Source organism: Thamnophis elegans, chromosome 3 (genome assembly GCF_009769535.1).
Source record: "Thamnophis elegans isolate rThaEle1 chromosome 3, rThaEle1.pri, whole genome shotgun sequence".
Classification (NCBI taxonomy): Eukaryota; Metazoa; Chordata; class Lepidosauria; order Squamata; family Colubridae; genus Thamnophis; species Thamnophis elegans.
Window position 1 is genome coordinate 85,261,982 of NC_045543.1, and position 25,689 is coordinate 85,287,670.

General features: G+C 41.1%; 1 protein-coding gene across 1 annotated transcript in view; it reads left to right on the forward strand.

Annotated features, from left to right (window-relative positions):
- ERCC6L2 (ERCC excision repair 6 like 2) overlaps positions 1 to 21,262 on the forward strand; it is a 68,501-nt gene extending 47,239 nt beyond the window's left edge. Inside the window, 2 exon segments of the mRNA XM_032213638.1 lie at positions 15,551 to 15,738; positions 19,485 to 21,262. Coding sequence (XP_032069529.1) covers positions 15,551 to 15,738; positions 19,485 to 20,415 — 1,119 coding nt within the window. The 3' untranslated portion in view covers positions 20,416 to 21,262.
- The last annotated feature ends 4,427 nt before the right edge of the window (positions 21,263 to 25,689 follow it).

The following is a 25,689-nucleotide window of genomic DNA, read 5'->3' on the forward strand; positions in this document are numbered from 1 at the left end:
CCCTTCTTTTGTAAATATATACAATTAATTTATTTTTTCAACACTTGGTTAGAGTGATGCTAGAAGAGTTTTGAATCAGTTCAGTGTTTTTGTTCATAAGAATTACAAATTTCAGTTTGTAACATTTTTCTAAGAGGGCAAGGAAGGTGACTGAAGACCACTACTTATAGGAAAACTGTGAGGAAAAAGCCAAAAGAGTGAAGTGAGAAAGGAATTAAATTTTTATTTATTTCTTACATTGTATGCTACCACAGTCACAGAAATGACTTGAGGCTGTTTTAGTCTAGCCTCTAGGACCATGATGGCGAACCTATGGCACACGTGCCACTGGTGGCATGCAGCACCCTCTCTATGGGCATGTGAGCCATTGCCCCAGTTCAGCTACACTGCGCATGAGAGCACGCCTCCTGCCAGCCAGCTGGTCGTCAGGTCTCTGCTGTGCATACATGGAGGGGAATGTGCGGGGGGCGCATGTCCATGTGTGGGTATGTGTGCATGGGGGAGGTGTGCAGGGGCGCATGCATGGGGGCTGCACATACATGCGTGGGGGGTGATGTGCCCCACGCCCTGCAAATGCATGTGTGGGCCCATACGGAGGGCAGGGCATATGTGTGGGGGCCATGCACGCATGCACAGGGGCCACAGTGCATGTGTGGGAGCCGCAGCACATGTGCTTGAGCTGCAGCGCATGTGCAGGAGCTTCACGCGCATTGCATTTTGGGGGTTTGGGTGTGCTTTAGGCAGTCGGTCCAGAAAAGGTTAGCCATCACTGCTCTAGGGGTTCACATGAAAGGAGATCATGATGGGTAAGGTGTCTGCATTTCTAGAGAAAAGATAGGATATATGTTAATTAAATATACATATAATTAATTGATATATAAAGAAAAGAAAGAAGTGGAGTGTTAATTTTATGAACAATCCAGTATAAAAAAAAATCGTAACAGTTGTGATTCCTAGACAGTGGAGAGGCTCAAGGAATCTCAGATGCTCAAACTTCCCCAGTTCATAGTAACAGTGAATTACAGCGGGTGAGAGATATTCTTTGTCACAGATAACAGAGAGATATCTAACAACTCCCTCTGTTATATATAGAATTTTTTTTTACAGATATATGTATAGTTGAACCAAAGAGAAAGTGGGAGAAAAGGGATGGACATGACATGGTGGCTGCCTCTGCTTAAGTTGAATCTCCCAGAAAGCTGGAGAAAGTCCAGAATTAACTCTGTGGAAATGGTAAAAATCTATCCATAATTTTGCATCACATCTTGATTGATTTTTCTGGGTGGTGCTAATTAAGTGTTATTGACTCTTGTTCTCATTTATAAATTAAGATATTAAACGTGTAACTCAGCTTTGCTTTCCAGCCTTTAGGCTGAACTAAAAAAACAAAACCCTCTATTTACGTATTTATAAATGTCTTGATATGCTATCACTTCAAGACAAAACATCATTATGACAGTAGAAGCTTCTTGTGGTCTGCTTGGCTCACTGCATATATTTTGTATGTTTCTTCTTAAAAAGTAGATTTCATATATCTTTTTTAAAAGTAAAAAATGATTTTGTTTATATTTTGTGAGATTGATTTATTTCCCCAGGGCTGGTTGAAACCTCAAGTTACAAGCACCAAGTTATACAGCCAGGAGTTTGCATTATAACAATTCTTCAATTTTTAACCTTCATTTTAACCTTTTAAAAACTGGAAAAACAAAGCAAATTATAAGATCCTGATCTCACACCGAGATTTGAGGGAGAATGCCCAGTGATGTCCCCCTCGATGGTAGATGGTGGCTACAAAACTAGTCAAGCCATAATCACCCAGGCAAGAGACAAGGCTGGGGGCTTTTGGAAGAGTTGGTTTGAGATTTCCAGCCTTGTATACATGAGCTCAGCTGTTTTGCTACAGCAAGATAAACATCTAAAAATTAATTTAAACAATTTTGGAATGGCATTGACATTTAAGATGTCAAGATCTCAAATAATTACACTTTAGCAAAGATTCAAATAGTTTGCACAATATGTTTTTCCCCTCCTATTTTGAACCATCAGTGTTGTTCCGAAATTTGCTGATTTTCAAGCCCTGATTAAAAATAACATCAGCAAACATTTTCATTCTTATATGATACCATTTGAAACGTGTTGAGCTTTATTTCTTGATAGTCATTTGTGAGAACTCTGTAGATGTTTAGCATGATTAGCTGCCTTCTTTTGAATGTTTGACAAATTCAAATGAATTCAGTATTCCTACATAACAGACAGCTAGTTGGCTTGTTTAGCTAGCAGGTTTTTCTTCTTCTTCTTCTTCTCTTCTTCTTATCCTTTCCATAAATACTACTTCAAGGATAATTTATGAAAGCTTAAGCTTATTCTGCCATTAGTATGAAATATATTCTGTTTACAATTTTATTATTTAGCCTTTGGGCAGAAACTTAACGGTTAATTTTGAGAAGAGTATTTCAAATACAAGCTTTGTAAGCACATTTAGCAATGCCCTCCCCCCTTTCAAATTCCAGATCCCATCTGTAATAATTTATTTGTACTAAGAAGTACTGCATTAGTTTTAACAACATTTCTATTCCCTTAAAGACAAGAAAGTTTGTGGGCTTCTCGACTACTTACAAAACTTGGTTATTTTCCAATTTTTTAAATGCTACTTTTCTGCTTAACACATGCGGATTGGTACTATTTAATGAATAAGGCAAATAAATGAACATTCTGAGGTTTCAAAATTATTTTAAGAAAGAAATGATTATATATTTGTTTTCGATTAATTCAGCAATGATATATTAATATACTTTTAAATTCCCCAGTGGTTTATATAAGACTGTAGGGAGGAGAGGCCACTGTCCTAGTAATATGTTTTGCTTACTAACATCAGTTTGATCTATTGAAAATAAAGGTTATAGAACCAAGGTAAGTATTCAGCATTTAAAGTAACCATATTAGGTTTCTCAGTTGTATCATCTTGCTGTTTTTATCATCTTTCTTCTCCACCTCAGGATAGGCAGTATCCTATCAATGGACCAATAATTTGTTGGAAGGCAGTTTCACATGAATGGTTGTAGTGATATAAGCCACTTTCAATACCTGGGCAATAATAACTGAGATCAGGGTACTAATATACTCACAGAAACTTCCTTAGGCACCTACCATGTTGTTCTTTCATTTGCCTTTTATAGAGTTTTTAAAAATGTATATATATTTTAATGCCTTGGTCCCCAACCCCCGGTCCGCGGACTGGTGCCGGGCCGCGGAGTACCTGGCACCGGGCCGCGCAGCGGCCAGGGGCCATGATCACTGCAGCTGGGCGCCGTGGCTCTCCTGCTGCGCCAGCCGCTCCTCTTCCAGCCGCTCGCCCAGCGCGCAAAGCTCCCGGCAGCGGCGCCACAGCTCCTCGAGGCGCCGGCGGCTCTCCTGCTGCGCCAGCCGCTCCTCTTCCAGCCGCTCGCCCAGCGCGCAAAGCTCCCGGCAGCGGCGCCACAGCTCCTCGAGGCGCCGGCGGCTCTCCTGGTTCTGCGCGCGCAGCTTGCGCAGGTCCTGTTGGCCCAGGCAGCCCCCTTCCAGCTCCTGCAGTGCCCACAACTCGGCCTCGTATCGCTCCAGGCTCTGCGCGCAGCTCCAGCTCAGCACCAGCGCGTAGTCGGAGGCCAGCTGCCGCTTCTCGGAGCGCCCGGCTTGTGCGCTTCCTGCAGCCCTTCGTGCTCGGCCAGGAGCTGCTCCAGCAGCGCCTCCAGAGCGGCGCAGTCGGCCCACAGCCCCTCCAGCTGCTGCTGCCGCCGGGCCAGCTCGGGCTCCAGGCGGCGGAGACGCAGCTCTCCAAGTTGCGCGCTCAGCCTCTCCAAGCTCTCCAACTCGTGGCGCAGCGCGTCCCGCTCCAGCTCGCCTTGAGGTGATCTCAAAAAATAAGCTAGGTTGGATATGACTGGGATAAGATTTCCAGATGTTGACTTGGCTCAAGTCCTTTTTCTTGCTGAATGAAAACTCCTGCATCATGGTTGTATGTAGGATGTATTTAGAAAAATTCTAAATAGTAGTAGGCTGGCTTGAATGCACTTACTAAGAAAGGATTCACAGTGAATTCAATGAATAACATTTTTGGGTGATCATCAATCTGATGGGAGCTATATATCTATTGCAGCATTTACCTGCAAATTTAAAGGAAGTCCAGAAAGCGATTGCAATCTATTTGGCATATATTTACAAATACATATTGAAAATAATGCAACATCTAACATTTTCTGATCATGGTGCTGTCATTGGTGTACTATCCTGGTAATTAAAAATGGTGTTAAAATTAAAAACATTTTTTTGGGGGGGAGGGCAAGCTGATGTTTTGCATCTTTTTCTCGCTTTTCACTGGTACTTTCTCATTTTTACAGTGGTTGGTGTAGGTGTATATTGTTTTTGCTCAAATTTAACCCACAAATTAGCGAAACAGATGTCGTTAGAAAGTTTCCTTGGGGGGCTTCGAGGGGAGGAGCTGCCGCCGTCGGGAGCTCAATAAAGCTCCTGCCAGGACTCTGGTTCGTATATCTCATAAGATCTATAGATATCTCCCCTTTCTGGCAGAAAGGGGCAGAGAGGAGGTCAGTCGTTAGGATCTCTTTGTAATTCATAGCTTTTCTTTTTGCTGTGAATGGAGAAGAGGTTCAACATTAGCTGAGCCTTTACTCCGGCCAGTTTTCCGCGCTGCCTTTTTTGCAGCCTAGGCAGATTGCCTCCCCCCCCAGGACAAAGCTAAGCTATTTAAAAGCCAATCCGGGCGGGGACCATTCCCGAGGAATTTCTTCTATTACTATTTAAAATACCAGCTTCAATTTCGCAAAAGGCTCCCTTTCTTTTTTAGCTGCGTCACAAGATGGCGATCTCGTAGCTTTTGTGTTTGATCTGACGTAGCTAATTGACCCTACCCTCCTGAAGGCTTCTCCGTACTAATTGCTAAAAGATTAACTGAGGGGAGCACAGACTTTGATTTTTGGCTCGCTTGATTGCTTGTCTTTTATTTTTATTCTGGAATGGCTCCCAAACCTAAACAGAAGCGCTTCCTTAATAACATATCTCCAAAAATTGCTATGAAGTCGCTACCCTTGTCTCCTACACCCTCCACGGGAGACTTGCTAACACAAGAATTCCTTCTCAAAACGCTTAATGATTTCAGACAGGAGATTAATCAACTGATATCGGATTTATGTGATCAATTTGATGCTAAAATTGCTCAGGCAAAGCAGGATATGATCGGAGTAATGACAGTCATGACAGATTATATTGCTGAAACGGAAGACAAATTGGAACTTTTGGAAGAAACTAACCTTAATCTGATATCAAAAATTCAAACGTTAGAACAGCAAATTGAAACTGCTCAAAAAGAACTTGTCATGATAAATTATGATAAGACTGCCTTTGCTATACGAGTTAGAGGACTGCGTGAAAACCAACAGGAGAATTTGAAACAGACATTCTTTGAGGCTTTCAGTCGCTTGGTGGGAAGTCCGGGACTTAACTTTGATTGGCAGATTCAAAGAATTTACCGCCAGAATTCCTGGGTAGCAAAACAGCGACAGCTTCCGAGGGACATAATAATATACTTTACTACAAGGGAATCTAGAAATGAGATAATACAGAGGCTTTACGGAAAGAGGTTGATAATTGATGGGGAGGACTTGATTGTTTTTAAAGAGATACCATTTCAAATATTAAGAACAAGAAGACAGTACGCTTTCTTAACCGAAGAACTCAGAAACTCTCAGATTCCATACAAATGGGAAGTCCCAGCTGGTATTACAGTTACATTTGGCAATCAAAAACACCGCATTAACTCCGTCTGTGAAGCCCGAAAATTTTACTACGAGACCCTGAAGGCGGGACTTCCTGATTCATCCGGATCTGGGGAGAGGCAAGGAGAAGGAGAAGACAAACAGCGAGACACGTGGCTACAAGGCGGAGGGTGTTGTTTCTCTCTTCCGGAAGGGCAGAAGACTAAAGAATAAAGACTAAGCGATGTTTTTAAAGTTTTATGATTTCCGTCTGGGATAAAATGGAAAAGTGGCATATCGAGGATGAGACATGGAGACTGAAAGAAGCGTTGCTGATTGTGGACATATATTGTACAGAAGTTTTGTCTGAACTCTAACTCAAATTGTGCATGAACTATTTTCTTAGGCGAGGAGAGCGGAAATTGTGATCTTTTTGAGTTGCGGTTTGGGACGAACGGAGTTGGGAGGTGCGTGGGAGAGGGAAGGGCAGCGAAAGTTTAATTAGATTACCTGGGGCTAGAACGCAAGCTGATGTTTGTTTGAGTTGCTATATCAATATAAAGTTAAGAAAGATTGGTCGGAGAATCTTCAGGAAAGTGGAGTAAACATGGGAGGAGCAATGAATGTGGATAAAATATATATGTGGATATGGATAAAGGCAGGGTGGAAGGTAAAAAATTTATATGTGGAGGTGGGTAAGGATAGAAAGGGAGGTGTTGGAAATGAAAAATGAAAGAAGTATTTGAGTTTAATGGTGTTATAGAAAGGTTTGGATATTTGGATAAAAAAGAGATAAATTAAAGGTCTGAATAGATAGACAAAGCAAGGAGACTTTTAGTTGGGGAATTCTAATTGATCAACTTACCTGGCTCTAATACAGTTTGAAACCCTGCAAGTAGCAAAATAATCGAAATTTGGAATGAGTCACATTGTTTAAGATTTACAGATAATGGGAAGCTGTGTTAACGTAGTGGGTTTATTGACCCTTTTTGTTTCTTTCTTCTTTTTGTGTGTGAGTGTGGGTGTTTTTTTTTTTATTTCTTATTTTCTACTATTTTTCCTTTTTCTTTTTGGCTTTACTTTTATCTTATTTTTTCAATTTTAAAGTTAGCTGGCCTTATTATACTTAAATGCTTGTTAAAGAATTATGCCGGGCATGGGACCTGCGAAGCCGTAAGGGGGTTAGGGAGGGGGGATTATAGGGGGGAGGGGGGAGGGTGGAATTACAGTTTCACATAATTACATATAAAAAAAAAAAAAAAAAAAAAGAAAGTTTCCTTGGGAAAAAGAAAAGGCCCAGTGAAGAGACAGAAGAAGAGCCTTCAGCATCAAAGAAACATAAAACTTTTAACAGACAATACAATGGGTCCGACTTGAAATATGGATTTATCGGGATAGGTGATTCCCACACGCCAACCCCGCTCTGCATAGTTTGTGGTGAGCGGCTCTCTAATGAGGCAATGAAACCCTCAAAACTGCTTCGCCACTTGAATGCCAAGCACCCTGGATTAAAAGACAAACCCCTGCAGTATTTTGAAAGAAAAAAAAGGGAACACGAAGGACAGAAGATATTTCTGAGGGCCACCACAGCAATAAAGGAGAATGCTCTGAGAGCATCATATTTGGTGGCTAACCGTATTGCTAAGGCTAAAAAGCCATTCACTATCGGTGAAGAATTGATCTTGCCCTCCACTAAAGACATTTGTCGTGAACTTTTAGGAGAGGCTGCTGTAAAAAAGGTAGCAAATGTGCCTTTGTCGGCTAGCACCGTGACTAGGCGCATTGATGAAATAGCTGAAGACATTGAGACACAATTGTTGGAGAGGATTAATACATCACCATGGTACGCACTACAGGTTGATGAATCTACAGATATCGACAACAAGGCAATACTACTTGTTTATGTTCGATATCTTTATCGGGAGGATGTGCATGAGGATTTATTATGTGCACTATCTTTGCCAACCAACACCACAGGAGCAGAACTGTTCAAGTCACTGGATGGTTATATATCAGGACAACTAAAATGGTCCTTTTGTGTCGGCATATGCACAGACGGAGCTGCTGCCATGACCGGACGGCTGTCTGGTTTAACCGCTCGGATTAAGGAGGTTGCACCTGAGTGCGAATCTACACATTGTATCATTCACAGGGAAATGCTGGCAAGCCGAAAAATGTCACCAGAATTTAACAGTGTATTTAATGATACGGTTAAAGTTATTAACCACATCAAAGCAAACGCCCTTAACTCGCGTCTATTTGAGCAGCTTTGTGAGGAGATGGACGCAGAGCACAGATGCCTTCTCTTATACACAGAAATAAGATGGTTATCCAGAGGCAAATCACTATCCAGGGTGTTTGAATTAAGAGAGCCATTGCAAAGATTTCTCTCAGAAAAGAAGTCACCACTGGCAGCACATTTCAGTGACAAGGTATGGCTTGCAAAACTGGCTTACCTGTGTGACATATTTAGCCTGCTCAATGAACTCAATCTGTCCCTTCAGGGGAAAATGACAACTGTTTTCAAGTTGGCTGACAAAGTAGCTGCATTTAAAGCCAAACTGGAGTTGTGGGGACGGCGTGTGAACAGAGGCATTTTGGACATGTTTCAGACATTAGCGGGGATTTTAGGAGAGACTCAGCCTGAGCGTTCATTCTCCCAGTTGGTGCACGATCACCTGTCTTTGCTTTTAGAAGAGTTTGAGCGCTACTTCCCAACCACAAAAGACCCACGAACTGGTAAGGAATGGATCCGCGACCCATTTGTCAACAAACCAGACGAATGTAGCATGTCTGTACAAGAAGAAGATCAACTACTGGAGATTGCAAATGACGGCGGCCTTAAAACTGCATTTGAGACAACAACTCTGCCGGTGTTCTGGATTAAAGTCATGGCGGAATATCCTGAGATTGCCACTACAGCTCTTAAGTCCCTTTTGCCTTTTCCAACATCCTATCTGTGTGAAGCGGGGTTTTCTGCAGTGACAGCAACCAAAACAAAACAACGAAATAAACTGGACATAAGCAAGACACTTCGGGTGTCATTGTCTCCTATTACCCCCAGATGGAACCGTCTCGTTGCAGAAAAACAAGCTCAGGGTTCTCATTGATTCACTAGATTCTAGTAACTAGAGCGCTTAGTTAAAGTTTAACTGTTAAAATGTTAAAGCACTTTATATTTATGTAATTGTATTTTATTTTGTAAGGCATGTTTAAATACAATAAAATAAAAGTTGTTTAATCAAAACAATCTGATATATAAACAATCAATGTGTCGTCGCGAACAACGCCCCCCCACCCCTGCGCGCGCTCAGCGGGCCACGGTAAAATTATCACAGGCTGACTGGTCCACGGCGATAAAAAGGTTGGGGACCACTGTTTTAATGGATTACTTGGCAGAGTTCCAACCTCCTGCATTATCTTCCTTTTCATTAAAGCCTTTGGGTCCCAAATGGATCCAGCTTTGTTTAAAAATAAAAGTTATACTGTCCACTGCTTTGATTTTCTCATCTACACAGAATAAGTATAAAGGTATATAGTAAAAGTGCAAAGATAAAAAAACATCCTGAAACAGGGAGTAGGACTAGAAATGGTAGTAAATAGCTGAAGGACCTCTACCACCCTGGCCTTCAAGAAGGCCATTCGGACTTGTCTGTTTCCCTGGATCAGAGTTGAGCCCACACATATATGTTTGGCATAAATTTAGAATTCTTTATTGGCCAAGTGTGATTAGACACACAAGGAATTTGTCTTTGGTACATAAGCTCTTAGTGTACATGCAACAATAGTGATAGATCATTATCATAGTCATTGTAAAAATACATTCATCATAAAACATTAGATACAACATTTAGTGATAGTCATGGATACTAAATAAGCAATAGAAATGTTATGTTGCCTAGTTCATGTTAAATGATATGGGATTTTTTTAAACTTTTGTTATTTTTGTACATCCGTACATGTTTTTTGGGTCTAGGCTGAATTCTATGCCTATTCATATTCAGATGCAGTTTGGACAATTCTTATCTTAATCTAAAATATGCAGCTTTCATTATTCTTCTGGCATATAATGAAGAGGATATAAAATAAGGAAAAAAGCGGAAGAGGTTGGATTGTAACATCAATAACATTAAAATAATTACAGTGGTTCAAAATAGTGGCACCAAGATAAAAATTCACTACAAGCAAATTAAGACAGAACAGGACTTTTTTCATGCAATTCTAAAATTGACCAAACTGGAGGGCAAGGAATTAAATGAGGAATATTACTTGGATGCATTGAGAGAATTAGCATGGAAAACATCTGGAAAAGCAAGGACATTAAGGTCTAGAAACCAGGATATTGTGAATTCAAACAGGTGGCAGGAAAGCCACCTGTGTGACTTTGGGCCAATCACTCTCAGGCCAATTCACAGAATTGTTATGAGAAAAATAGGTGGAACAGGTCATTTTCGGCATGTTCACTTTCTTGTTATATGTAAAAATAATACAGTTAGTGTTAAGTATATCTCCTTTTGGAGACTAAAGTTGATTAGCAGAAGGTAGCAAGGAATGTGCTGCTGAATACTCACACTATCAATCACAGCCGCTAAAGTTAAAACAAGGATAACTTTACTTGTGTTAACAAAAATAAAAATATTCTCCATAACAAGCTATAAGTAGTCTTGAATTATATACACAGTCTATGATACAACACGTTGGTTTACAGATGCTCAACTCACGATTCACCATGTAGACAGGTAACTAACATACAGAGTAGCCACCATTCAATATACAGGATTCAACTCCAATAACAAGCATGGATACACAAACACACACACACACACACACACAGAGATATAGATATATATAGCCAACCCAAGATTAGGATTACATCCCTAACAGTTAGGATACAAGTAAATAAATAAAACCAATTAACTAATTAAGAATAGCAGATGCTTTGTTTTTCCTGTAATTCTTTATGGCATTTATAATTTGACAATAAAAAAGATAGAAAAAAGTAGACTCCCATCAAATGATGAGTTGGAAGACAGCTGTTGTAATATCTTGAGAAGCAAAAGTAACAAAAGAGAAATGTTTAGAGGAAAGCCAGAAACCCTACTGCAAAGTAAGATTACTAAATTAAGACTACGGTATTTTTTTAGGTCAAGACCCCTATTTCTAGGAAATTGAGTCAAGACCAACCTTTGGTAACTACTTCCATATAGTTTTATTTCTATATGTATTGATATTATTATTAACTGATTTACTATTGCTGCCTTTAAGGATGCTTTTTCAACCTTACAAATCTGGTCAATCAACCCCCAATTTCCCAAATGGTCTCCCATCAAATAACAACCAGACCCAATCCTATTTAACATTTACAATCAGCCCTGTATGTTCTAGATAAGTACTAAAGTCTAAATTGGTTTAATGTTAACTGAAAGTAGTTGTGGTGAGTGGCTAGAAACTGGGAGAGTGAGTCTTAGTCCCACTCTAGGCACAAAGCCAACTAGATGACCTTAGGCTACTCATTTATCTGAACCCTAAGAAGCAGGCAATGGCAAACCACTTCTGAAACCTTATCCTGGCAGTGGCTAGGATTTATCCTGGCAGAGGCTAGGAACCAATTGATGTTGGGAGGTGTGCGTGTGAAACTAATCTATTTTAAAGATTGTTTAGAAACTGCAGTTGGTCCAAAATATAGTATTGTAGGAAGAATATTTCTTAAGAATGTGAATTACTTTATAACTTGCCAATTTTATTTCTTTGGTTTCTTGCTTGTTTTAGAAGTCAGTTATAAAGCTGGGAACCATGTTAGCCCATTTAAAATCTTAGATGTGGTATATGAAAAAAAGAACTTTCTTTATATGGACCTGCTTAATTCCTAAACTTTTATGCTACTATCATTGAAAGTATAATGGAAGGGGAAAAGGAACGGAAGTGAAAAAAGTGTGAAATCTTCACAGATTAATTGGAGATCTTTTTCTTGATTAGATTTTGAAATTGACTGTCATTCCTATTTCATTTTCACATGTCTTCATTTATGCTGATTTTAGTTTAATTTTACTTTTTTGTTTATTTGTATTGTATTTATTTGTATTTATTGAGTATTTGTATGCCGCCCTTTTCCCTGAGGGGACTCAGGGCGGCTCACAACAATCAGGGGAAGGGAGTGCAAGACAAGACTTAAAAAGAAAAAAAAAAAAAAAAAAAAAAAATCGTGAATAAAAGAAAATTATCCATAAAACACAACATTCACTCAACATTCGGGCGGGGTGAGAGTAATCCTATCCCCAGGCCTGACGGGATAGCCAGATCTTGAGGGCTGTGCGGAAGGCCTGGACTGTGGCGAGGGTACGGATCTCCACGGGGAGGTTGTTCCATAATGTCGGAGCTGCAACTGAGAAGGCTCTCCTCCGCGTAGTCGCCAGTCGGCACTGACTGGCGGATGGAATACGGAGGAGGCCTACTCTGTGCGATCTGATGGGACGCAGGGAGGTAATTGGCAGAAGGCGGTCTCTCAAATAGTCAGATCCACTACCATGGAGCGCTTTATAGGTGGTAAGTAAAACCTTGAAGTGCACCCGACGATCAACAGGTAGCCAGCGCAGCTCACGGAGGATTGGTGTTATATGGGCGAACCGTGGTGCGCCCATGATCACTCGCGCGGCCGCGTTCTGAACTAGCTGAAGTCGCCGGATGCTCTTCAAGGGCAGCCCCATGTAGAGCACATTGCAGTATTCCAGCCTAGAGATCACAAGGGCTCGAGTGACTGTTGTGAGAGCCTCCCGGTCTAGGTAGGGCCGCAACTGGCGCACCAGGCGAACCTGGGCAAATGCCCCCCTGGTCACAGCCGACAAGTGATGGTCAAAACTCAGCTGTGGATCCAGGAGGACTCCCAAGTTGCGGACCCTGTCTGAGGGGTATAAATTTTGCCCCCCCAGCCTGATTGGTGGCACGTTGACCAAATTTTTGGGAGGAAAACACAACAGCCACTCGGTCTTTTCCGGGTTGAGTACCAGTTTGTTAGCTCTCATCCAGTCTTTAACAGCCTCAAGGCCCCGGTTCATCACGTCCACCGCTTCATTGAGTTGGCACGGGGCGGACAGATACAACTGCGTATCGTCCGCATATTGATGGTACTTAATCCCGTGCCTCCGAATGATCTCGCCCAGCGGTTTCATGTATATGTTAAATAGCAGGGGGGACAGAACCGAGCCCTGCGGCACCCCATAGGTTAGGGGCCTCGGGGACGATCTCTCCCTCCCCACCAACACCGACTGCGACCTGTCCGAGAGGTAGGAGGAGAACCACTGTAAAACAGTGCCGCCCACCCCCACCTCCCGCAGTCGTCGCAGAAGGATACCATGGTCGATGGTATCGAAAGCCGCTGAGAGGTCGAGGAGAACCAGGATGGACGCATAGCCTCCATCTCTGGCTCTCCAGAGATCATCGGTCAATGCGACCAAAGCGGTTTCAGTGCTGTAACCGGGCCTGAAGCCAGACTGGAAGGGGTCAAGGTAGTTAGCTTCCTCCAAGGTACGCTGTAGCTGTAAGGCCACCACCTTCTCCACAACCTTCCCCAGAAAGGGGAGGTTGGAGACTGGACGATAGTTGTTAAGAACTGCTGGATCCAAAGACGGTTTCTTCAGGAGGGGCCTCACCACCGCCGCCTTAAGCGCGGTGGGGAGGTGTCCCTCCCGAAGAGAGGCGGTAACAACCGCCTGGATCCAGCCTCGTGTCACCTCTCTGCTGTTGGCAGTCAGCCAAGAGGGACACGGGTCCAGTATGCAGGTGGAGGAACTCACAGCTCGCATAGCCTTGTCCACATCCCCAGAGGCAACATCCTGAAACTCAACCCAGAGATGGTCTACCAAGTTATTCCCCTGTGTCCCGGCTGGATCTGCAGGGGTGGAGTCCAGTTCCGATCGAAACCGAGCAATTTTGTCCGCCAAGAACTGACTATATTCCTCAGCCTTACCCTGCAGGGGGTTCCCCGTCTCCCTCCTATTTAGGAGGGAGCGGGTTATCCTGAACAGGGCGGCTGGGCGAGACTCGGCGGACGCTACCAAGGAGGCAATGTGTGATCTTTTGGCGGTTCTCAATGCCCAAACATACTCCTTGGTGCAAGCTGTCAACAGTGCTCGGTTCGATACGGACCTGTCGGATCTCCACCGGTGCTCTAGGCGTCTCCTCCGGCGCTTTATCTCGCGGAGCTCCTCGGTGAACCAAGGGGGTCTCCGCGAGCCGCTGACCCGGAGGGGCCGTAGTGGCGCAATTCGGTCTAGAGACTCTGATGCCGCCGAGTGCCAGGCCGCAGCAATAGTCTCCGCCGAACTGTGGGCGAGAGCATCTGGAATGACCCCAAGCTCCGTCTGGAACCTAACAGGGTCCATCAGTCGCCTGGGGCGGAACCACCTGGTCGGTTCCTCCTCCCTACGGTGGGGGTTTGGCCTCCGGAAGTCTAGCCTCAGTAGGTAGTGGTCTGACCACGACAGGGGAGTGATCTCATTTCCCCTCAGACCAAGATCATAACTCCACTGCTCCGAGAGGAATACGAGGTCGAGTGTATGTCCTGCCAAGTGGGTAGGGCCTCGAATTACCTGGGTCAGGCCCATGGCTGTCATGGAGGCCATGAACTCCTGCGCTCCATCCGAGTGTTCACCGAGCGAAGGCAAATTGAAGTCCCCCAGAACCATTAGTCTAGGGAACTCAATTGCTAGCTCGGCTATTGACTCGAGGAGCGCAGGGAGGGCCGCTGCAACGCAGTTGGGAGGCAGGTACGTTAGCAGCAAACCCGCTTGACCCTTGAGGTCCAACTTCACTAGCAGGGACTCACACCCGACAAGCTCCGGAGCAGGGAGCCTACGAGGAGCTAAAGACTCCCGGACTACAATAGCCACACCGCCACCCCTTCCCTGGGCTCTCGGCTGATGAAGCACCTGAAACCCGTCTGGGCACAGCTCTACGAGGGGGACTCCTCCCTCCGTGCCCAGCCATGTTTCAGTAATACATGCCAGGTCTGCCCCCTCGTCTACAATCAAGTCCCGGACGAGGGGAGCCTTATGGGTAACAGACCTGGCATTTAGCGACAGCAGCCTGAGACCAGGGTCCTGATCGCTCACGCCATCTGACCTTGGAGTGGGACTCATAGGGCCGGAAGGAGGGATCTCTGCAATATAGCGAACCCTCCTTCCCCTATAATGGCCAGCCCTAAAGTCCCCGCCATATCTGCCTCTCCCTGTTATGATCGCAATGCTCCGACTCTCTCCCGTGGGCATAATTCCCCCAACCACCCCAATGGCCCCCGCTTGCCCCGCCAGGTCCTCCGAATCAGGCATACTCAGACACTCACACAGGCAGTTTAATTCTTGATATTACTATTGATGTTACATTTTAAGTTTTATTCTATTTTGGCTATTATTTACTGTTTGTATGCTTTATAGCTTGCAAAAAGGGGATATAATTGAAATGTAAACACCAGTTTACATAAACTGATTTCTCAAAAGCTACCTGTTTTTTTCTCTTTTTCCTTTATATGAGTGCAGGAAACAACTCTGTTGAATTTCACTGCAAAGGAACCATTACTGAGAGTGATCATTTTTCACAAAGTGACTAACATTTTGGTGACATGCTAGCATTAGTTAAAAATCAATTTCCCAATCAAAACATCAAGCAGTTGATGATATTATGAATCCCAATGTAATAAGATCACAATCATTTTGACACAAAATCTGAAAGGAAAAAGCAAGTGTGTTATGAGAAATAATGCTGAATAAAAATAACTATTACAATATTTTACTTTAAATTTGATTTAGAGAAGCAGACAGAGTCCTGAAGATGTTTCATCAAAGAGAAAAAATGTGAAGCAGGATCATTTAACAAGTGAAACCAGCAGGCCTTCTCTCCTTTATATTACACATCCTGTACACCAGAAACAGAAGAGGGTTCACCGTATAGGCTCAATTACCTTCCTGGTTGGAAAGACACCTAGAAAAATCCGCAGGTAAGATTACAATGTGGGATTGTAAAATTTTAAGTGACCTCAGGTTTTCTGGGTCCTGTCTAATTGTACTGAACAAGATTTTAAAATAAAATTTAAATTTAATAAATAAAATAAGAAAAAGAAATAAAATAAAATCTATTTGAAATTATTACTTAATTATATTTTGCAAACTATTTAAAATATTTGTCCTTACAATTATAGCTTTTTGCAAATTAATGCAAGCATTGGCAATAGTTTATATCAATTTTTTTTGGCTATTGTGTGTAACATGCAGATGTAGCTGAAATTATTCTGTAATAGTTTAGTGTAACAAAATGTGTTTACTGAAATCCCTTCATTCCCTCATGTAAATGATATACATTTACAGCTATGGCATTGTTTAATATCTCTTCTCCATTATTAATACAGCTAGTCCTTGACTTACAACAGTTCATTTAGTCGCTGTAAAGTTACAATATCACAGGAAAAAGTGACTTATGACCATTTTTCACACTTATGACTATTGCAGTTACCCCATTGTCACATGATCAAAACTCAGACAGTTGGCAGCTAACTCATATTTATGACGGTTGCAGTGTCCCGGGGTCATGTGATCCCCCTTTTCAATCTTTTGAAGCAAAGTCGATGGGAAAATCAGATTCACTTAACATGTTACTAACTTAACAATTGTCATGATTCACTTAACAACTGTGACAAGAAAGGTCGTAAAAGGAGACAAAATGTTTCACTTAGCAAGTGAAATTTTGGGCTCAATTGTGGTCGTAAGTCGAGATCTGCCAGTAGCTGCAGAGTCTTCTACCAGTAATAAAACAGAAAAAAATCCAGAGATTGGGCTGAGTGAAAAGGCTGTGTTCTAACTGAGCAGTCATAGTGTAGATATTTAATTATAAGTATTTGATCTAACTATTGGAAAGTGACTTTTGAGAGAAACTAGGTAATGAAACACTCTATTTCATTTATGCTGACCTCATCAAGATTTGTAAGAAATGTCTTATGAAGTCTGCATTGGCCAAGAGTGTCACGTTTCATTCCAAAATCACTGCATCATAGTTTTATTAGCTTGAGCACTCACATCCCCATTTCATGAGGTGAATTACTCCTGAAAATGTCCAAAATGGTTAGGATAGAAAAAGAAGCAAAATGGTAGTTTAGGAATACTTTCTTTGATGTGATCTCTGGAGATTTTCATATGGGGCAGATTAAGGTTAATGTCCTCCTACATGGCACCTTTGTCATTCCAGAAATACAAGTAAGGAGTGGCCTTTAGAGGCTTTGTACCTCTCTTTAGCTTACCATATCCAGGAATCTAGACTGATGCTAGACTCCAAAATTGAGGGAGATGGTCTTAGCAGTCACTGAAATCAGTAACATAGTTTAAGAAACATAAGCATTTGAGATCATAAGGTCTTAATGACACTTCTATAATAAAATATATTGCTTTCTTGCATTAGACCAATTATATTTTAAAAGCAATTTAGTTTGTGCAAATTAGAGTACAAATCTTACTTTATGTACTATAAAATAAGTATGGGACACAAATATTGCCAAATGTACTATAATTTATTTAGTGAAAGTAGAATTATGAAAGTTACAATCAGTATAAATAGTAATATAATAAAGATCGAAGGAAGGTGGAAGGAAGGAAGACATTTTATCAGATCAGCAGCTTTAACATGCTCTGTGAAAAAATTTCTTGTGGTTTGAAAAATTTGGTTTATGCTTCCTTGGGAAAAATTCCAGAGGTTGTGTTTACAGAAAATTAGGGAGCTTTTTCATGTGTTTTAGTAAGTAGAAAGATTGTATATTGAGAGATGAGTAAATAGGTTTAAACAAATGAATAGGTCTTGGTATTTTTGTTCAGATCGTAGAGTCTAATGACATAATAGATATTTTTATATTTTCTAAAAAACTCTCTACATTTCTTACCGTCCTTGTTTGAAAGCTTTTTAAAGTTTTGAAATAGGAAAGAAAACTTTTCCCCCTGATCTCTTCGACAATTGCAGATGTCCATATGTCATTATTTTTCAGGGGTTGAAAATTTCCATTCCCTATAAGAAAGTTACTTTTGAAAATTCTGCACCAGTTCAGATGCAACCCCAAACCTCTGTCATTCGACAGCATCACAAAATTATCCTTCTCAGATGATCCATAGTATAATTCTAGCGTTTTGCTTCAAACTGATGCAGATGACAGTGTTTACCTAGTTGCCAAATTCATTTCGGGTTGTTTTAGGTAGTTTGCACAAACATTGCTTTAGATTACAAACCCCAATCTGCAAAGTTTAAGTAGGGTCCCAACCATTTCATGTTTTGTTTTTATTTAAACAAAATTCTAATCCAACATTTCCTGTGTCTGGATTTCAAAGCATGATTTTAAAAGAATCATAATTTAGTAGCCATTCACAAACCTTCGCTCAACATTTAGAGGTCGTTTATCGTTTATTAAACTTGTATGCTGCCCTATTTCCAAGAGGGTCTCAGGGCGGCTAACAAACCATAAGGAATGGGGACAATATAAAGAAAACAACAAGACAAAAAAACAAAATACAGAAAGCGGAATTAAAAACTCGCAACAGCCACGCAATTCGAGTGGGGCTGGGAACTCATCAGCCCCACGCCTGCCGGAACAGCCAGGTCTTAACGGCTTTGCGGAAAGCCTGAAGGGTGGTGAGGGTACGAATCTCCACGGGGAGATCGTTCCAGAGGGCCGGAGCTGCCACAGAGAAGGCCCTCCTCCGGGTGGTTGACAGTCGACACTGGCTAGCTGATGGAACCCGGAGGAGGCCTAATCTGTGGGATCTAATTGGTCGTAGGGAGGTAATTGGCAGGAGGCGGTCTCTCAAGTACCCAGGTCCGATACAATGTAGGCCTTTAAAAGTAACGAAAAGCACCTTGAAGCGCGTCCAGAGTCCAATAGGCAGCCAGTGCAGCTCACGGAGGATAGATGTAACGTGGGTGTACTGGGGTGCACCCACAATCGCTCGCGCGGCTGCATTCTGGACAAGCTGAAGTCTCCGAATGCTCTTCAAGGGCTGCCCCATGTAGAGCGCATTGCAGTAGTCCAGTCTTGAGGTCACAAGGGCGTGAGTGACTGTTGCAGAGGTGGTATTCAGCTGGTTCAGACCAGTTTGGGCGAACCGGTAGCGGAAATTTTGAGTAGTTTGGAGAACCAACAAATACCACCTCTGGCCCGCCCCCGTTATTTCCTGTCCTATATTCCCTTGTTTTTTTAGCTCAGCTGATTCTCATGGCAGAGTGGATTGCCATGCCTCAGCTAAGCAAAAAGCAGTTCAGCTCACCAGCACTGACGCCAAGGGTGGTCTTTGAGTGCTGTGTGCACGCACAGAGTGCTCTCTTATAGAACTGGTAGGAAAACATATGGAATCCCACCACTGAATCTGAATTCTTAATAAGATTTGGGAGCTGGGGCAGAGGGACCAATTAAGAAAAGTCTTTCTATCCCTATTTAATATTAACATCTTTCACTTGCATAATCTCACAAGCAGAACAATAAAAATAGTGAATGATAAATCAAGGAATTCAGACCATGCTGTTAGCTGAACCTTTTCCCCTTCCAAAATAACTCACTGATCTAGATGTAGTCGTAACACCAGTCTTTGTGACCATATTTCCACCTCTTAGCCCTAACCTGGTTTTGAAAGAAGTGTCATTGATTAACCTTGATACCGATTATCTGTTTTCCTGTCCTTTGAGAGAATTAACTATTCTTTTCCCCAATTGCTGCAGGAAGCAGTTTGAGGAGATGGCAGATCTTTTTCATAAAACTCCTGTGGAAGAATTTGCAAAGTACATCACTCAAACTACATCAGAAGAAAGGCAGAAAATGTTGAAAGAATTTTACAGTGCAAAACACCCAGAATTAAAAGATATTTTAAAAGTTGATGTCCCAGCTTCTGTTTCAGAAGGAAACAAGGAAGGCGGCAAGCGTAAAACCAAGTTCGGGAAAAAACCCTCCATTTGTAATCCTGGGCAATTGAAGCAGGATCTTCCTATAGATCTAGGTGTTCCAGGTAGATCTGATGCTGTAGAAAAAGAATTTCAGCATAAGCTTTCTGCACAGGCTCCTGGGGGTCAAAATGGGGAAGACAAACAATTGCCAGCTGATATTCTCGAAGACAGCATTAATGGGAGAAACAGTCTGGCATCCAAAGACTTTATGGCATCTGAGTCACTAAGCAGTAAATCAAGAATAATTGAGAGACTGTCTGCAAGTAGTTCTAAAGGACAGCTGAATTTGAAGGGGACACTGTCGCCCCAAAAACGTCTCATGTCTGACTCGGCAAGCAGTCAGGCTGAAATCTGCCAGAAAAATGCTGTTGCAGACTTGCTAGGAGACACCTCTATTTTAAATGACCTCTTCACAAGTAATGAAAATAGTCCAGCTGAAAGACCCAGGAGGCCTCTTAATGGGCCTGCCGAAAAAGCAGCAACTCGACCAAAAGATTTCTGGGACATGCTGAATGAAGAGAATGAGGAGTGTCTCCAAAGACTCACAGATGTGACAGCCATAGAGAAACTGTGTGAAAGACCGTCTTTCACTTCTTTGTTCAAAGAGAAAAAAGAGAGTGAGAAATCACTTTGGAAGGAAAATGACAATTTCTTATGGAAAATAGATAAGAAACCTGACACAGATGATGAATCTTTTTCTGTTATTTAATCTGGAATTTAAATATTGAGGCTGGGAGGAGATAAAAATGTTCACAGACATCCTTGAGTTACGTTTTATTCCCAGAACTGGTTTAATGCATTAAATAATTAATTTAAGTTAATTAAACAATATAATACATGTCAAGCTTTTTAAAAAGCTTTTTCAAGGATACCTTCCTTTCAGAAATCTTACAAAGAAAATGTATGTATTTACTTTTCAGCCATTTTCTATCTGTTTTAAGAAATTTGCAAGAAAGAAAAAGATAAGCCTTTAAAAAGAATTGAAGAAAATTCAGAGACATTGAGTGAGGGTATTTTTTCCCCATCTTCTGTTATTTTTTCAGTGGGAACTCGAATAAGTAGATTTGAAAAGCTGAACAGCCTTTTTGCATATTTGCAAAAGGCAAGTGAGTCACTTGATCAGTTTGAAGGGAATCAATTTTATTTCAATTTCAAATTAGCAATCCAATTTCAAAAGTTTGTTCGATGTGGAGATTTTACCAATTTGCTTTGTAGTTAAATCTCCACATTGAAATTTCCCCTTGCCTGCAAAGTATTATCCTTCTCTGTATGAAAAAGCAGCATCTTGAGGAGGTTAAGCAGAATCTCATTTTCTTTGCATGCAATCTCTGAGGTCAACCACATTCCTCCCTTTCTACTTAGTTAAGTTACATGTATTTTTATCATGTATTTAGTGTGGTCAGGGCACAATAGATATTATAGTGTCATGTAGTGAAAAACTATACTCTTTTAAATTGTTCATGCTCTGGTGATGTTTGGATCATAGGGGTTTATATTACATTTCTGAAGCAATTGAAAACTCAATTGGGACTACATTGAAAACAATATAGCCTTGGACTTAAAAATAAAAATGAAGTAATTTGTAAACACTTGGAAATTGTGGGGTTATGTACCAGTTAAATATTGCTTAGAATAAATTCATCAAAATAATGGGACTTTTAGATTTCAATTCCAATTTTTCAATATGTCTTCCCTGATCATTATTAAATTTGGTTACAATTTACTCAAAATGTTTTGAAAGTACTCTGTGAATAACAGGAGATAGTTGTACACTACAATTTAGAGAATATTCGGTCAGAGAGAAATTCCACTGTGATGATGTAAATAGCAGAACAGGACTGCAGTGGATGAATTAGTATTTCTACCTACTTAAAACTAAAATGATCAGTGTATGAAGTATATGGTAATGTCCCCTTATCTGTTTTTATTTTAAAAAATCAATTGTATTTTAATAGTTGTTTTAAAAACTCCTTTTTTTAAAAAAAGCATTTTAATACCTGAAATTAGTAATTATTTACGTGTGGGATATCTTCTTGGGCCCATAAGAGCTCTGGATGTTAGAATTTAAGCACATAAAAGGCAAATCTTTCATAATGTTCTACTACTCATCCATTTTTTAATAACTTGAAAACTGTTAAGCTATAATATTTCACTGAAAATTTCTCACCAACATTTGCTGAGTGGATTGTATCTTTTCATTTCAATACAGAAATTTTGCAGATCACCAAAAATCACATTACGATATTCGCTATTTTACCTGTAAATAGTTCTGTGTCTATATACTGTAAATTATTTTAAACATTGCCTAACTGCATTTCACCAAAGCTATGTGGTTGTGACAGATTATTAAAAGATGATTAGGAAACTTTAACTTGGATAATATTATTGTAAATCGTCCATTTGAAAATAAAAATGTTTCTTGCTTAAAAACATAAAAGCGTAAAGTTTATGCCCACATGAAATCTCTTAAATGTTTGTTAATTCTTAAATGAATATTATTTCAATCTACATGATAAAACGGTTTAAAAAATATCCCTTGCAAGTTAAGTATGAACTAGAAAAACAATGAAAGACCTTTACTAGCAAAATTGGGATGCATTCAGAAATGTATCTGTCTTGAAAATAGCCCATGTTGAACTGTATAGCATGTTCACACATCAGCACAGGAAATGTTTTATGATACTTTGTGTTATGTCCTAAACCATTTTATAATAATTTTTAATGTCATAAAACATTTTATAAAATTTGCCAAATTTCAGTAGCGCAGGAGTTATGGGACTCCCATTTTGGACACATTCTGTAAATTATCCCTTTTGAGGTACCTTGGTTCAAAACTTGTTGCCCTACAATGCACCGTTAAAATATAGGTGCCTACCATATTTTTCAGAGTATAAGATGCACCTTTTTCCCTCAAAAAAGGGGGTGAAAATCTGGGTGCATCTTATACACTGAATACAGCATTTTTGGCCTCCTGAAACCATGCCTCCTTTGCAAAAATGGCTGTGCACAGCCTTTAGGAGGCTTCCGGAGTGCTCCTGGCGGCTGGGAAGGGCAAAAATGAGTGAAAGACAGGCCATTTTTTGCTCATTTTTGCCCCCCCCCAACCCACAGGAGTACTCTCTGCTGGCAGCCGGCCCACAACCATACAGCATATGCCCAGAGCGGCCACTGCGGGAAGACTCAGTTTGGGAGCTTCCCAAAAAGCCATGTTGGGATGGCGGCGGCAGCAGCAGAGGTACTCTGGCTATGCAGGGAGAGCTGGGCCAGGGCATCGTGAGGCTGGGAGGTGTGCGAGTGGGAATGCAACAGCCGCTCGTGCAAGCTCCCCCTCTCCAGCCATGCAGAACGCCATTCACTGGCATTTTGAAGGTGCCAAGCTGCGGGAGCCGGGCAGTGGCGACTAGGCGCTCATGCGGCTTGGCGATACCCCTAGGTCAGTGAATGGCGCTGGAAAGGGGGTTAGTCGGGTGGCTGCAATGATAGCACAACCCAGCCGTTCACCCCTGAGTCTGCTTGCAAGAGAGCAGCCGCTCGACAACCCCCCTCTCCAGCTGGGCATAGCGCCACTAACCAACTTAGCGGTATCCCAAAAGTGCCAAACAACGCAATCATCTTTCTCCCCAGTTCGGGGAATACCGCTAGGTTGGTGAGCGGCGTTCTGCCTGGCCGGAGGGGGGAGGGTTGTCCAGTGGGCTTATTTGCAGGGGAGGCTTATATTTTTGCCCACCAGAAAAATGTGGCATGGCATTATTTTGGGGGAAACACGGTAGTTGGTTAATGTTTGAAAAAGTTAAGTGTGTTGTATGAATCAGGTTTAGGTGTTTGAAAAGTGGAATTGAAATACAGCAAATAAATAAATGGGGTTCCAGGAAAAGAAAGAATGGTGGAGCTGTCTATCTTTGCTCTGATCCACCATCACTTGTTTCCACCCTGCATATCCCAAGAATGTGAGGCTATCTCTAACAGTCCATAACTCTTCTAATTAACTGGGAGCAAATGAGATGGATCATAAATCGATTATACAGCAAGTTGGCTGTGGTGAGTTTTTCCATTCCATACTGAAGGTTACCCTTCTCACCCACTTTTAGCTTACCGTTTGAGAATCTTTTTGTACCTGTTTCCATTCCCAACAATGCATGTTTCCCTCACAAGATGATCTTTCCTGCCATTGAATGCCTTTTTTTAAAAAGTCTTTTGCAGAGCAACATTTGCACATATGGTTATATTATTAGAAAATCCCAAGTTTCCAACACTTGTTTTTCCATCAGATAGCAGACCACCAAAAGAGAAGGTTGCCTCCTTCTGTTGATTACATCTTGCCCTGATCATAAAGAGCTGTATTGTAGAGCAAAATAAGTGCTTACATAGAGCAATAAGAGCATTTTTGTTTTCTTACCATAAAGTGATGCAACCAGAAAAAAGTGGCAAAGGTCTGTCAAATATAAAGGAAGATAAAACCCTCATGTTATAGTACCATGTGTGCTGTATACATGGCATAGATCCCATCTTTTAAAAATGCTCTTGGGTAGAGCTAAATCATGTTAGGAAAGGCCCCATTTCTGTGGGCTTCCCATAACTGCCTTCTTTACTATCTGCCTGTAGAACTCAGTGTCCCCCCAGTACAACTAAAAACCAATGTAAGGAATTGTTTCTTTTTAATTTAGTCATTCCTTGACATCAAATATTCACCCCTACCCTAAAATAAATGTGTCAAGGGATTATTTTATATGATAAATACACTCGGCCAAATTAAGCGTGGTTGAAAACCACCACGTCCATCCGCACACAACTCACTTCAGTTCCATAAACCTAAGGTTTTCACTATGATACATCATACAACTCCTTGGAAGACTGCAGGGGCTGATGACACTACAGTATGATGACTATTTGACCTGATAGTTCAACATCATCTTCAACATGGTAGGAAATAGCAAAGGACATTAAGGGTATATAATACACACTTGTTAAACAAATAATCTCCATCAGAAGTTTCACCAGGATGTTGTGAATGGCAATATCTGAGCTCAAAGATAACAGAATGTTAGTGATTCAACATCTGGAATATTCTTAAATGAGTTATGCACTCATGGAGGTATCCAAGTGAAAGCTATAGGTGATTTCAGTTAAGTTGAAGAAAATGATAACTACTATAATATGTCAAAACACATAATATGTATGAAATGCATGTTTAATACATAACAGAAATGTGAAGGTATAAATAGTATAATTGATCCCATATCACTTAGGTTTTTATATGAAGGAATTAAGTATAATGCATCTCATGTAAATATTTTCTATAATTCCTTTTTGACAGGAAATGTAGCAAAATTATGAGACACGTGAAGGGTTGTGTGGGATTGATCAATAGATAAATAGATGGATGGGTGGGTGGGTGGATAGAGATGATAGAGATGACTGATAGATAGATGATAGAGGATGGATGGATGGATGGGTGGGTGGGTGGGTGGGTGGGTAGGTAGGTAGGTAGATAGATAGATAGATAGATAGATAGATAGATAGATAGATAGATAGATAGATAGATAGATAGATAGATAGATAGATAGATAGATAGATAATAGACAGACAGGCAAACAGATAAATGATAGACATTTTAGTCCCTTATTTGAAGAAAACAGATTATAAAGAGATTGCATGAGATTGGCTCTTTGTATAGTCAAAATTATAACAATTTTTCAAGGAAGAAAAAATAGCACTGTCTGAAAATGACAAACGAGTAGCACCACTTTGAAAGAATAAAGCTAGAGAGCACATTGCATGGCACAAAAATAGACTGCCTTTTTAAAGCTACCAAACAAAGGCACGGAGTACCAGGTGAAGCCATTTTTATTGCTTTTATTACTTCTAGCTTGCTTTTACAAATAACCACAAAAAAAGTGCCCAGGACTTCCTTTCAACCCCTCCCCACTAGTGTTGGGGACGCATACTTGAAAAGACAACAATATACAGATCAGCTTCCTTTTCT